Below are 11,512 nucleotides of genomic sequence, written 5' to 3' on the forward strand. Positions count from 1 at the left end.
TCGGCTCATTACCGGCAAACTCGATAGGCTGCTTATCGATGCGAACAGCTGTTCCTCTGCTTTTTCTTGAGGAGTTTGAAGTCTGTTTACAATTATCTAATCATAAATTAAATCAAACCCATGTCCTGGCTTAGTAACACAATTCAAAAGCTGTGCAGAGTCACGCTCCTGTCGGCCGGCAGCAATCCTCTGCCTGCGATCTCCGCCACATCCACAACGGTGCGACAACTTTCGCATGCCGAGCGACGAGCACGCGGTCCTACAGTGCGGCGCTATGGCTACAAGGATAAGATCTTCAAGAGTGGTCTGCTTCCCCATTTGGACAACGGACAGAAGCTGCCGATGCCCGTCTACCGCCCGAAGAACCCCTGGTCAGAAAAGCGCGCCCTTTTCGGCCAGAATGACTACATTGACATTCTGGGCAACGATCGACTGCATCCGGTGCGAGTGATGTACTCGGTGCCGTCATGGCTGCGTGGTGTCTCTGGCAACGAGTACCAGGTGCTGCTGCGCAAACGACGCCTGCTGGAGAAGAGCAAATACCCGATTGCACGGCCCACCAAGTGGAGGGATATGCAGAAGCGCATTCTGTATCTGTACAAGTTCCTCAATCGCAAGACCAAGACCGGCTACTCCAAACAGTAGCATGGAGCTCCCATAAAAGGCGTAATAAAGTGTTTTGTTGATTTGATATTAGCTTTTGGCTTATTTTAAGAGTATGCGCGCCTCCTCTCCGTCGATCATGATCTTCTGGCCATTGTACAAACAGAACTCTCGCTTAACGTGCGCAAACAGCAGGTCCGTGATGAGGAATATCTGACCCGTCGAGAAGGCCAGCGTGGCTCCAAAATAGAAATTGGCATTGGCCGATCCCGCGTAGATCCATAAGTGCCAGAGGGTGCCCATCATGGACAAGGTCACCAAGAAGAATGTGAAGACAACAAAGCCATGGGCCATGTCTGAAAAAATTCAATTATTCTATCATAGATTCAGTTGAATTCTTAAGAACTTACACTTCCAGCATCGTTTCCACAGAGGCAGCAATGCCAGGTAGAAGCCCACATCTCCCAGGCTTGGATATGCACGAAACACAGCCATGAGGGCCACCAGTACGGTTGCCAGCAGCAATGGCTCCTTGCGCAGCTTAAGGCTGAGCGGCACCAGGTACAGCACTGTGGCATTCAGTTGGAATGTGATTAGGAACATGGTGCGGAAATGTTCAAACATTTCGGTAAAGAAATACCAAAACAGACCAATATTTGGCTGGAGATCTCGGAAATAAAAGCTGCCAACGGAAGAGAATATTATAGAGGAGGGCTATGAAGGCATCCATCATTTACTCACATAAATCCTAGGGTTCCATCCAAGAAACTCCAACTTTCTATAACCAAATAGCTGGCGGCAGCTATAATGAGGCATGCAACTGCAAAGAGAACTGATAGGATGACGCCACCGGCGAAGGAGCGGCGTGCAAAGACTAATAGCAGTGGAGCCATCAACACAATTGGGTAGAAGCTACGAACAGTCTCAAAGGCCAGCAGAAATATGCACGGCAATAGAAGCCCTTTAGTCAGGAAATACAGGAATAGGGCTAGAAACAGGTTGCTCAGCACTGTCGAGGTCAGGCCAATGCAGCTCAGCACAGTCAGAGGGTTGAAGAGATAAGCAATCAGTACGAGCTCAGGTATATCATAGTTGTCATCATCGTTGTACTGCAGTTGTTCGGTGTCTTTAGCATAGTTCTTTCGCTCCAGGCGCTGTTTCTGCAGCTTTTGCTTCACAAATCGTACGCTCAAATTGTAGAGTAGTGCCCCCGTCAACAGATCGAGCATTATGTAGATTAATGGCAGCCACTGGGGAAAGTTTAGGAACAGTCCCGATAAAGCCTTCAGCACTAGTGGGGTCTCATGGACCAGGTCGCCACTGTATGGATCAATGCCCTGGTCCAGCAGGTATATGCCTTCCTTCACTATAGAGAACTTATCATTAAAATCTGCGTACATTTCCTTTTAAAGGACTACTTACTTCGCTTTTGGGAATTTAAAGGTGTAGCAAACTCTACCCGGTCGCTGATGAGCGACGCCAGAGGTGTACGCACGAAGTAGAAGCGTACGGCTCCGCCCAGCAGAATTAGTTTATAGAATTTTGCATCCATATTGCTCGCGTGCTTTGTTGTAGATCCTAATTTATGGAAGTGTGCAGCATTATTTCTGTAAAATAAATGCAGTTTCCGAAAAGCGGGTGCGACAGCTGTAGCTAAGGATGGCACACCACAAGGCCGATAGCTATCGGATTGTATGCACCTTTTCTTAATCACACCTTGCAACATTTTAAGCAGAATTCACATAAAAAAACGATTTGGAGGAGACTCTGATCTTATATTGAATACCAACTCGTGATCTGCACAAATATCCTGATCAATAAAATCGATTTGACAAATTTAAATTTTCTAATAGTCGATATGCCAATAAAATCATTAGCCGATAGTTTTGCTCGCTTTGTTGACGAACTGTTGCACTTGCTTCACATTTACTATTTTCGAAATTAAATATATTAAAACGCGCCATTATGATCGGCTCTAAGAAGAAAACGAAAAAGGCGAATTTATTCAAGGAAATAGCGGACAACTTCGAGCAGTTGACCAAGAATCCAGAGCGTTTTCTCAAGTTTGTTTACCTCCAAGTCGCGCACGTGTTTGCTTCAGTGGAGACCTAAACAATTTTTCTTCTAGGCCGCAGCCGGAGCAGATTGGTGCCATCGAGCAACTCATACAGCAAACATACAGCGTAAGCATCAGCGGAGATGTGGAGAATAAAAAGGATTTGTTGCCCGAATTGGTGCTCGAGCAGATGGACGAGGAACAGATCTGGCAGCAGCTGGAAATGCGCAACGAACTGGTTTTCCCGCAATTGCTGGAGAAGACTGCCAAGCTGATGGCTATGAAGGAGAAGCACTTGGGCATCGAGTTGGACGACGACGAAGAAGACGATGAGGAGGAAATGCAACCAGAAGAGCAATTTAATGAGGAGGCGCCTGGGCAGGATGCTCCCGACTCAGATTTTGATTTTTCTGGCAGCGATGCCGAGGATCTGCCCAAGAAATCTAAACCCAAAGCAATTAAAACAAAAAAGGGTGGCAAGCGTATACGAAACTCTGTGGTTGATGACACATTCTTCAAGCTGGACGAGATGAAGGAGTTTCTGGAACAAGAGGACGCCAAGGAGATGCGGAAGCAGAAAAGTAAGCACCGAGTGGAGGAGGAGGCGGATGGCATCGATTACTATGCAGATGATTTTGGTGTGGGCGAGGAGGAAGATGAGGATGATGTCAATGTGAATTATGCGGACTTTTTCGAAATGGACGAGGAACTGGAACAGGAGGCGCAAAAGTTAAACAAAAAGAACAAAGGCAAGCAAAGGGATTACTTCAATGAAAACGAAGATGAGGCGGAGGAGGAGGATGCGGATGCAGGAGCGGAGGGAAATGCGGATGATAATGAAGATGAAGAGGATGCCGCTGAAGCAAATGAAGACCAAAAAGAAGAGGATGCTCCCAGTGAAATCGATGAGTCCGAATTTGTGACTAAAAGTGGCATAGAACCAGTGGCCAGTGATTCAGACTCTGGATCCGACAAAGAAGACAATGAGGAGGAGGATGACCAAGAAGAGGCAACACCAGCCGTCCAATCCTCAAATGAGCTGCGTGAGGCTCGCCTGTTCCAGCGCATACGCGACTATGAGGATATTGTGCTCGGCGAGAAGCCCTGGCAGCTTAAGGGTGAGGTCCAAGCGGCCAATCGTCCACAGAACTCGCTGCTCGAAGAGATCCTAGACTTTGAATCCACCACACGACCCACGGCACCGCTGACAGAGGAAGATAATCGCTCCATCGAGGATATAATCCTGCAGCGCATACGCGACAAGGCCTGGGATGATGTGGTCCGCACCGTGCGTGTGGATAACACGCCGCAGGAGTACCGCAAGCAGCTGGTGCTCGACCAGGAGAAATCCAAGCAATCCTTGTCCCAAATCTACGAGAAGCAATATCAGCAGGAGTTGGAGAAACTCGATCCGAACAAGGATGCCGAAGACAATGCCGGACCGGATCCCAAGGAGCATCAGGAAATCAAGCGAAAGATGCGAACGCTGTTCCTCAAACTCGATGCCCTTTCCAACTTCCATTTCACACCAAAACCAGTCGCGCCCGAGGTAAAGATTGTGACCAACACGCCGGCAGTGCACATGGAGGAGGTGGCTCCCGTGGCCGTCAGCGATGCTAAGCTGCTGGCCCCCGAAGAGGTATTCCGCGGACCCAAGCACGCCCCGCTGGGCAAGACGGAGCGCACACGCACCGACAAGAATCGCGAGCGCCGCAAGAAGAAGCAAAAGCAACGGGCCATCAATGCTGTGCTCGAAACCCGGGATCTGCAGCGTGCCAAGGAGGGCAAGGCGCCCACGAAACGCGAGGCGGATGCCAAGCTATTGAAGACCATCACCAAGAGTCGCAGTGTACAAAAAGTGAGTGAGAGTGTGGCACAGTTAAAGCTCATAATTCGAATCGAATCCGGTATTCTCTTTTGCAGACCACCGCCAGCACCAGCGATCAGGGTGCCTTGAAGTCCTCCAAGGCATTCTTTAACAAGCTGCAGGACTCGACAGCCCTAGCGGCAAGCGGCGCTGGGAGCAAACGTCCCAAAAAGGACCCGGCCAAAGCGAATGCCAAAAAACTCAAGCTCTAATTCTATGCATATTAAGACTTTTCTTTTCCAATTTCTAATGTCATTTGCATGTGACGTCAGCAGCCAAAAACCATGTCTCCAGTCACGTGCCAGCAAATGGCCAATTCCCGCACACACATCCACGGCACGCACGCCCACATGCTCCCCCACGGCGGACGCCTTGGTAAAAGAAGAACTTTGCTATACTTTGCTCCACCGAAGACTCCCAATTTGGGGCACCATGGGAGCTGCCATGCGACAGCATTTTGTCGGCTCCCTCTGTGTTTCGTGTGGGGTGTGTGTGGGTGATCCAAGGCCATTTAATGGCCCGACAGGACGATTAGACACGCGTGTAATGTCCACAATTGGATTATTTTTAGAATTATTTACTTAAAATAACCTGTATGCTATTTAAATAGAACGGAAACTCAAAAAGTTCTCAAGTTTGGTTTGCATTCAAGATTTAATTGAAGTTTTTCTGTATTTTTATTTATTAAATTTAATTGATGTATATTTTAAATATTTAAATGAAATAATCGGACGGAGAATGATTAACCCATTGTCGACCAGTGGGTATTTAAATACACAGGCGAATGCTGTTACACTTGAAGAATTTTAGCCGCATTTAAAGCGTGGTCATTTTTGTTCGTAAAGAGGATAGGATAAAATTACAAGCACTTATATTTTCCGCGGTTTAATTCAAGGTATTCGCCTGTTTAAATAGAGGGGGCTTAGGTGGATTAAGTTGTTCTGTAAATTTTTTGGTATATGGTCTCACTGTGCATCGCACGTGTTTAAAAAATTGTTTTTCTTCTGACAAAAATTCATTAATTGACAAACTCAAACATGGTTAAAGTACAAAAACCACAGCCAAAGTCGCTAAGCAAAAGCACTAGCATTGAAGGCGTGGCCAAGAAGAAGAAAACCACGCAAAAGGGCAAGTTGGCCGAAGCAGCCCTGCTGGAAGTAGCGGCACCCATCAAAAAGGTAAAAAATGTCGCGCCGAAAAAAGGAGATGTCGCTGAAAAACCCAAAAAAGAACAAAAACCTGTTGAAAAACAGAAACACCCAAAAGCCGCCAAAAGGCCCTTGGTAATGGCTCCTCCAGAGTCGCCGGCTGCCTCCCCCGTCGTTGTGAAAAAATCAAAGGTAAAGGCCGCCGCCATTCCAGCCACTCCTGCCGCCAAAAAGCCACTGATTTTGGCGCCATCTCCATCACCAGCTAAACCAGCGCCTGCCAAAAAGCAAAAGAAAGTCAAGCCCGCTCCCGTTGAGCCTCCCAAGAAGGCGTCTAAAAAATTAGTTGTAGAAGAAGCTCCCGCTAAGAAGGGAGCTGTGGCTGCATCTGCAGCTCCTGCCAAGAAATCAGCTTTAGGCAAGAAAGTGGATCCAGCTCCAGTGAAGAAGACAGTAGAAGCACCAGTTCCGGCTGCAACCAAGAAAGATAACAAGAAAGCAGCTCCAGCTAAGAAAACACCGGCCGCTCCTGCCAAGAAAATACCTGAAGTACCGGCCAAGAAAGCAGAAACAGTCAAGAAAGCAGAACCAGCCAAGAAAGCAGCACCAGCCAATAAAGCAGCACCAGCCAAGAAAGCAGCACCAGCCAAGAAAGCAGCAGCAGTAGCTAAGAAATCCGTGCAGGCTCCAGTCAAGGCAGCAGCTCCTGCCAAGAAACCAGTGGAAGCTCCAGCTAAAAATTCAAAGAAGGCAGTCAAACAAACGACAAAAGCAGTGCCATTAGTAGCTGAACCTGACACCAAATTAGCCAAACCAGCCGCAGCGTCACTACAGAAGAAAAGCAAGCCACTCAAGAAACTCTCCAAGCCAGACAAGTCGACGAAAATTAAAAAGTCAGTCAAATCGGTCAAAGGAAAAGCCAACAAAAAGGCAAAGAAGCCGAAAAAGAAGCCCGTCGAGTTGAAATTTGAATTGAAGCCCTTCGATGAGCAAAAGTTCCGTGACATAGTCTCCGAATCGAATGTGCTCAAGGTATGCCAGGCGCTTAAGATGCAAGTGGCCGAAGAGGTGGCCAAGAAGAAGTCCACCTCGATATTCACCGACTACCGCTACATTCTGCAAGTGTGCAGCTATAAGATACCCAGCTGCCCCAAGCGTGTGGTCAAGCTGGGTCTGAAGAACTCGCTGGTGGGTAGCGACGATGATGTGGCAATCATTGTGTCGGACTTGCAGCGCGGTGCAAAGTTTGACTTTGAGCCCACCAAGGCCCACTATGAGGATCTGTTCAGCGAGCTTGGCATCGAGCAGCGTCTGACTGTGGTACCATTCAATCAGCTGCGCAACGAGGTGAATAGCTTTGAGGCCAAGCGCAAGTTCCTCAATACCTATGACTACTTCATGTGCGACGGCAAGCTGTCGGGTCAGGCCAGTGCCTTTCTGGGCAAGGTAATGTTAGTCCCTGTCATCCCTATTTCATGATGCTGATACTGTTTCCTTCATCTTTCACAGTTTACCCAGAAGCCACGCAATGTCCTGCATCCGGTGCGTCTGAGCAAGGACAATGCCCAGCTTCAGAAGGAGATATCGCGTGCTCTGTGCCGCACCGCTTACAGGCAGCTGAGCAAGGGCGATCTGACCGCCGTCCCCGTGGGCAATCACGAGCACAGCGCCGAACAGCTGGCGGAGAATATTCTACTGGTGACCAAGCAACTGGAGACGGTCTATCCTGGGGGCCTGGCCAACATTCGTTCGTTGTATGTTAAAATCGATATTGTGGGAACCTCGGCTCTGCCCCTGTACATCAGCATGTGTGCCGCCCCAGCGGACACGCCGTATGTGGTCGGACCACGTGAGCAGCGCATGCTGAAGCTGAAGAAGCAGGCCAACGAGGTACTCTCCCGTTTCGCCCTCACCAAGGATGCCGAGTTTGTGAAGTTGACCTGGCAGCAGGTGAAGCGCAAGGCAGAGATTCGCGAAGAGAAGGCGGCTCTCTTGGCAGCCGATGCGGCTGGTGCTGCTACTACTCCTAAGGATAACGATGGCGAGGACACTGCTGTGCCCACGAAGAAGGCTCGCAAAGAATCGACGAGCGAGGCGGGCAAGGCTGAGGCTGAATCGGATGAAGATGAAGTCGAGGAGGAAGATGAGATTGCTGAAGGGGCTGGTGAAGATGAAGATGATAATGAGGGTGGGGAGGATGACGATGACAGCGATGAAGACGCCGAAGAAGACGGCGACGACGATGATGATGATGATGAGGATGAAGAAGAAGAAGATGATGACGATGATGAAGACGACGACGACGACGATGAGTAAGCGTGCCTTCTGGCAAATTTACTTTCCTTTAGTCGTAGTTCTTCGATATCCCCTCCCACAACCCACAATAATTCTAACTATATTTTCGTATTGAAAATTTGGAAACACTTTTAAGGAATAAACGAATTGTTTTTAAGTTAACAATTAACAATTCTTGCTCTATAAATATTCATCTCTCATCATCACGATTCAAAGAATACATCTATCCATATACATTTTCAGTATTCAGTATATTTTCAGAATAATATGAGGATAATACACACAGTTCTCATTCGCGTAAACTTCCATTGGTCCGTCGTATTCGACACAAACAGGACCTCTTCCGCAATATCGTTGCTATACCGCCAACCTATATGAGAAATTTGTATTCAATTTTAATCAATTTAACATTACATATGTGATTTTCTAGAATGGCCCCCAAAAGGCGACAATTGTTTCGCGCTTCATGGCAGCTTTGTTTCTCTTTGATTTGATTTGACTTCAGTCGATTTCCTTTCTAAATACATCTTGCTGTTTACTTGTGAGCTCATCCATGGACTTTTTCTGTCTGGTCTGGTCAGGAATAATATCATATCCCTTGCCTGCTCGGACACATTCGGCTGCAACTCGTGCAGTATTTTCGCTTGATTCTCTACATCGTAGGCGTTTTTCTTTAGGTGGCTAATTCTGAATTGTTGAGCCCTCCGATAAGTTTCCAAGCTCCTGAGCTTGGCAATGACATCCCTCGACCCTTGAACTTGAGGCATAATCTTCTTAAAGATACTGCTTCAGATGTGCTGCAGACATTATCCTTTTTAAAGAAAAACAAGGAAATGTACTTCACTACTTTTGCTTTGAATGTGTGTACGTACTTCCCTCAATACCAGCTTCACAACTGTATCCCTAAATACCTATGCATTGGTATCTGAAGGATACGACTGGTAAGAGAAAGTAGCGCTTCGTAAATGTATTTGTCGGAGGCAAAGAATTTCTTGAGTTTATGGAGATTGAGCCTTTCAGATAACCCTTGTTTCAAGACGCTTAAAAGCCGTTTAAGCTTTAAAGTTCGGTTATTAAAAGACACTATGGTATTTGGATTGATAGTTATCTTTAATTAAATAAATATATTTCTACGAGTACTCATTGGAGAGAGCATTCCGAAAATGAAAACGCTCCCTTTGCTACTAAGCCACATTGTAAGGGAGAGAATGAGACTTCTATACGAATACAACCAGGTTCGCACATCCAAGAAACAATATATTTATTGGGGTCGGAAACGCTTCCTTCCGAGTGTTACAAACATTTCCGTCAATCGAATATACTCCCGTACTCTTTGAGTATCTGGTATAATAACGATTAAATAATCAGTTTGTTGCCCAATGCATTGCAATGGATTGAATATAATACCTATTAATATGTATACACATATGGCTAAATCTTTATTCAGGGATGAACCATTGTGGCATTTGCATTTGAATGTCCTTTCCAGATTATTGAAATTCTTTCCGCCAAAACCCTGACGTCCACGCCATGTCGTTGGATGGAGGTGATGCTGCATTAACGTGACTCAAAGCGAACAACAACCGACAACCTTTTGGCATCCTTTGTGGCGGTCATAAAATCGAAATATGCACTACGCTCCGGACTCTGGCTCAGCGGGAAGTGGAATGCATCTCTCCGCGGTACATGCTACAGCTACCCACAAAGTCAATTTCCATTTCCATGAGTATTGATTTATATGCGCGTGGGGGGAGGTATTTTCCCTATAATTTCATAAATTAGCCCGACTCGCTAGCGGCCTCATCCAGTAGGAGTACAGCGAAATGCAATTTCTTTGATGTCTGGCAGGGAATTATGTATGTATGAAGAGGGGCCAGGAGTCTGACCGAAAAGTTAACACATGCTTGCGTAATTCCTCTTAATTATCTTTATGATTTTGACATAGTTTGACAGTTGGATAGATAGATGCCTAAGTCTCCCTATGGTCTCCGAGGATTCAGATTCTATCCCTCACTCTATAGATACACGTATACATCTGTGTGTTATGAGGGTGGCTGTGGCCAAGGCCGAGGATGTAGAGATTAGAATCACGTTTTATACGATTCACCAAAAAAAAAAAAACATACCGACACCAAAAACCAAGCCGGACACGTCGCTGCCAAAAAAAAAACATTGTAAAGCTTTTATCAGTCCACATTATCATTAGTCGCGTTTACTGTCATAAAATCTACATATGTACACAATGATACGGTATAGATACATATATATATATATCTACAGATAGATGTGCGTTATATTTGAAAGGCAATAAGGATTTCCTACGTACGCAACTGGCATTTCCCCCATTTTTTTGACGGAGAGAGTTGTTGATGAACGTGTGTGTTAATATGACAAAGTGGGGGATTGGGGAATGTGGAATACTTGGGATAGGTCGCAGAATATTCCTTACCGCTGGCGAAAGCTCAAATAAGTATGGATATGAAGGAAATTGTATTAATTTTATACTTCATGATGAGACAGACACTTCCAAAAGCCATACTTAAACAAATTTGGAACATGGAAATGTAAGGGCGTTACTCAAATACGTATTGTATCCAAATATTCATATGTTTCTTGTATTCAAATTTATCCAAACTTTTGGCTCTTTTCAGATAATTCTATTAAGGAACCATGAAAGGAAAAACTGGTTTTATCAACTCTAGAATAGAACGGATTAAGTGTTGCCTATAAAAACAACAGACTCACACGTGCAGCAAACCCAAGTGTTTAAAAAATTGTTAAAAATTCAGCAAAAATCGCGAATTGCCTTATTATTTTTTTTAATTTTGTTTATGTGAAGCCAAGTTAGGTGGAAAATATTGAAAGCAATGTCTTACAGAGGGTGGCTACGACGGCTTTGGCCTCAACAGAAATCGTTAAATGTCGCGTAAAGCGGAAAAGAAAATGACAAGAGCATGGTATGTATTTTAAAGATAAATTTCCATACTTTTCAAAATGATATCATATTTTCTCGTTATCGATTTTGCAGAAAAGAAAAGTATGTCAAAGCGATCACCTTGCATTCTCGAGTTTATCTGGTGAGTAGTACATATTATAATTTGTATTAAAACTTTGAAAATAACATTTAACAGTCTCTGATGGAAATATATCAATTATATATCAGTTCATACGGTCATACCCACGCTAGAATATGCAGACCTTTTCAATTAAATCCAACAGAATGGGCGTAACCTTATGTTATCCGTGATTTTTATCAGCCATATCATGATTTCATCATCATGATATTTACGTACGTAACGCATTGATCTGCGTATTCATAACAGTTGAATAATTTGGGGATAGTAATATTTTATATATAGTAATCTCCAATGCTTAGTCATGGAATGGAGTCCACGAATGTGGCATAATACCAATTACTTGATAATGCCCTGCAAGAATTAATAAGCATTCAGAGGGGGATTTATATTGGATTTGGCGACTGACAGCTGCCACGGGCAACTAATTGAAAATAATCTGATGCTGATTAGTGCGATACTGATAGCA

At 45.2% G+C, this 11,512-nt stretch overlaps 4 protein-coding genes across 4 annotated transcripts; 3 read left to right on the top strand and 1 right to left on the bottom strand.

Moving 5' to 3' along the window:
* The first annotated feature begins 104 nt into the window (after nucleotides 1-104).
* On the top strand, nucleotides 105-696 carry LOC6593980 (39S ribosomal protein L51, mitochondrial). Its single transcript, XM_002018986.2, has one exon. It carries the CDS (start codon nucleotides 121-123, stop codon nucleotides 643-645), a length of 525 nt encoding a protein of 174 aa, XP_002019022.1. The 5' UTR covers nucleotides 105-120; the 3' UTR covers nucleotides 646-696.
* On the bottom strand, nucleotides 673-2,231 carry LOC6593979 (phosphatidylinositol glycan anchor biosynthesis class U protein). Its single transcript, XM_002018985.2, has 4 exons — nucleotides 2,026-2,231; nucleotides 1,345-1,969; nucleotides 1,014-1,285; nucleotides 673-959 (listed from the first exon to the last, which is right to left on the bottom strand). Exons 1-4 carry the CDS (start codon nucleotides 2,153-2,155, stop codon nucleotides 706-708), a joined length of 1,281 nt encoding a protein of 426 aa, XP_002019021.1. The 5' UTR covers nucleotides 2,156-2,231; the 3' UTR covers nucleotides 673-705.
* Nucleotides 2,232-2,553: 322 nt separating this feature from the next.
* On the top strand, nucleotides 2,554-5,155 carry LOC6593978 (U3 small nucleolar ribonucleoprotein protein MPP10). The gene is made up of 3 exons (XM_002018984.2): nucleotides 2,554-2,666; nucleotides 2,732-4,517; nucleotides 4,583-5,155. The coding sequence occupies exons 1-3, from the start codon at nucleotides 2,569-2,571 to the stop codon at nucleotides 4,736-4,738; spliced, it is 2,040 nt and encodes a 679-aa protein (XP_002019020.1). The 5' UTR covers nucleotides 2,554-2,568; the 3' UTR covers nucleotides 4,739-5,155.
* A 403-nt stretch (nucleotides 5,156-5,558) lies between these two features.
* LOC6593977 (ribosomal L1 domain-containing protein CG13096) lies at nucleotides 5,559-8,138 on the top strand. Its single transcript, XM_002018983.2, has 2 exons — nucleotides 5,559-7,120; nucleotides 7,184-8,138. Exons 1-2 carry the CDS (start codon nucleotides 5,564-5,566, stop codon nucleotides 7,988-7,990), a joined length of 2,364 nt encoding a protein of 787 aa, XP_002019019.1. The 5' UTR covers nucleotides 5,559-5,563; the 3' UTR covers nucleotides 7,991-8,138.
* The last annotated feature ends 3,374 nt before the right edge of the window (nucleotides 8,139-11,512 follow it).

Source organism: Drosophila persimilis, unplaced genomic scaffold (assembly GCF_003286085.1).
Source record: "Drosophila persimilis strain 14011-0111.01,24,50 unplaced genomic scaffold, DperRS2 tig00000124-arrow-pilon, whole genome shotgun sequence".
In the NCBI taxonomy this organism is placed as follows: domain Eukaryota; kingdom Metazoa; phylum Arthropoda; class Insecta; order Diptera; family Drosophilidae; genus Drosophila; species Drosophila persimilis.

Coding starts and splice junctions, on each gene's coding strand:
- LOC6593977 (XM_002018983.2), top strand. CDS start 5,564: ATGGTTAAAGTACAAAAACCACAGCCAAAGTCGCTAAGCAAAAGCACT. Junction 7,121..7,183: donor CCAGTGCCTTTCTGGGCAAG/GTAATGTTAGTC, acceptor CATCTTTCACAG/TTTACCCAGAAGCCACGCAA.
- LOC6593980 (XM_002018986.2), top strand. CDS start 121: ATGTCCTGGCTTAGTAACACAATTCAAAAGCTGTGCAGAGTCACGCTC.
- LOC6593978 (XM_002018984.2), top strand. CDS start 2,569: ATGATCGGCTCTAAGAAGAAAACGAAAAAGGCGAATTTATTCAAGGAA. Junction 2,667..2,731: donor AATCCAGAGCGTTTTCTCAA/GTTTGTTTACCT, acceptor TTTTTCTTCTAG/GCCGCAGCCGGAGCAGATTG. Junction 4,518..4,582: donor AGAGTCGCAGTGTACAAAAA/GTGAGTGAGAGT, acceptor TCTCTTTTGCAG/ACCACCGCCAGCACCAGCGA.
- LOC6593979 (XM_002018985.2), bottom strand. CDS start 2,155: ATGGATGCAAAATTCTATAAACTAATTCTGCTGGGCGGAGCCGTACGC. Junction 1,286..1,344: donor GATGGAACCCTAGGATTTAT/GTGAGTAAATGA, acceptor TTCCGTTGGCAG/CTTTTATTTCCGAGATCTCC. Junction 960..1,013: donor GTGGAAACGATGCTGGAAGT/GTAAGTTCTTAA, acceptor GAATTTTTTCAG/ACATGGCCCATGGCTTTGTT.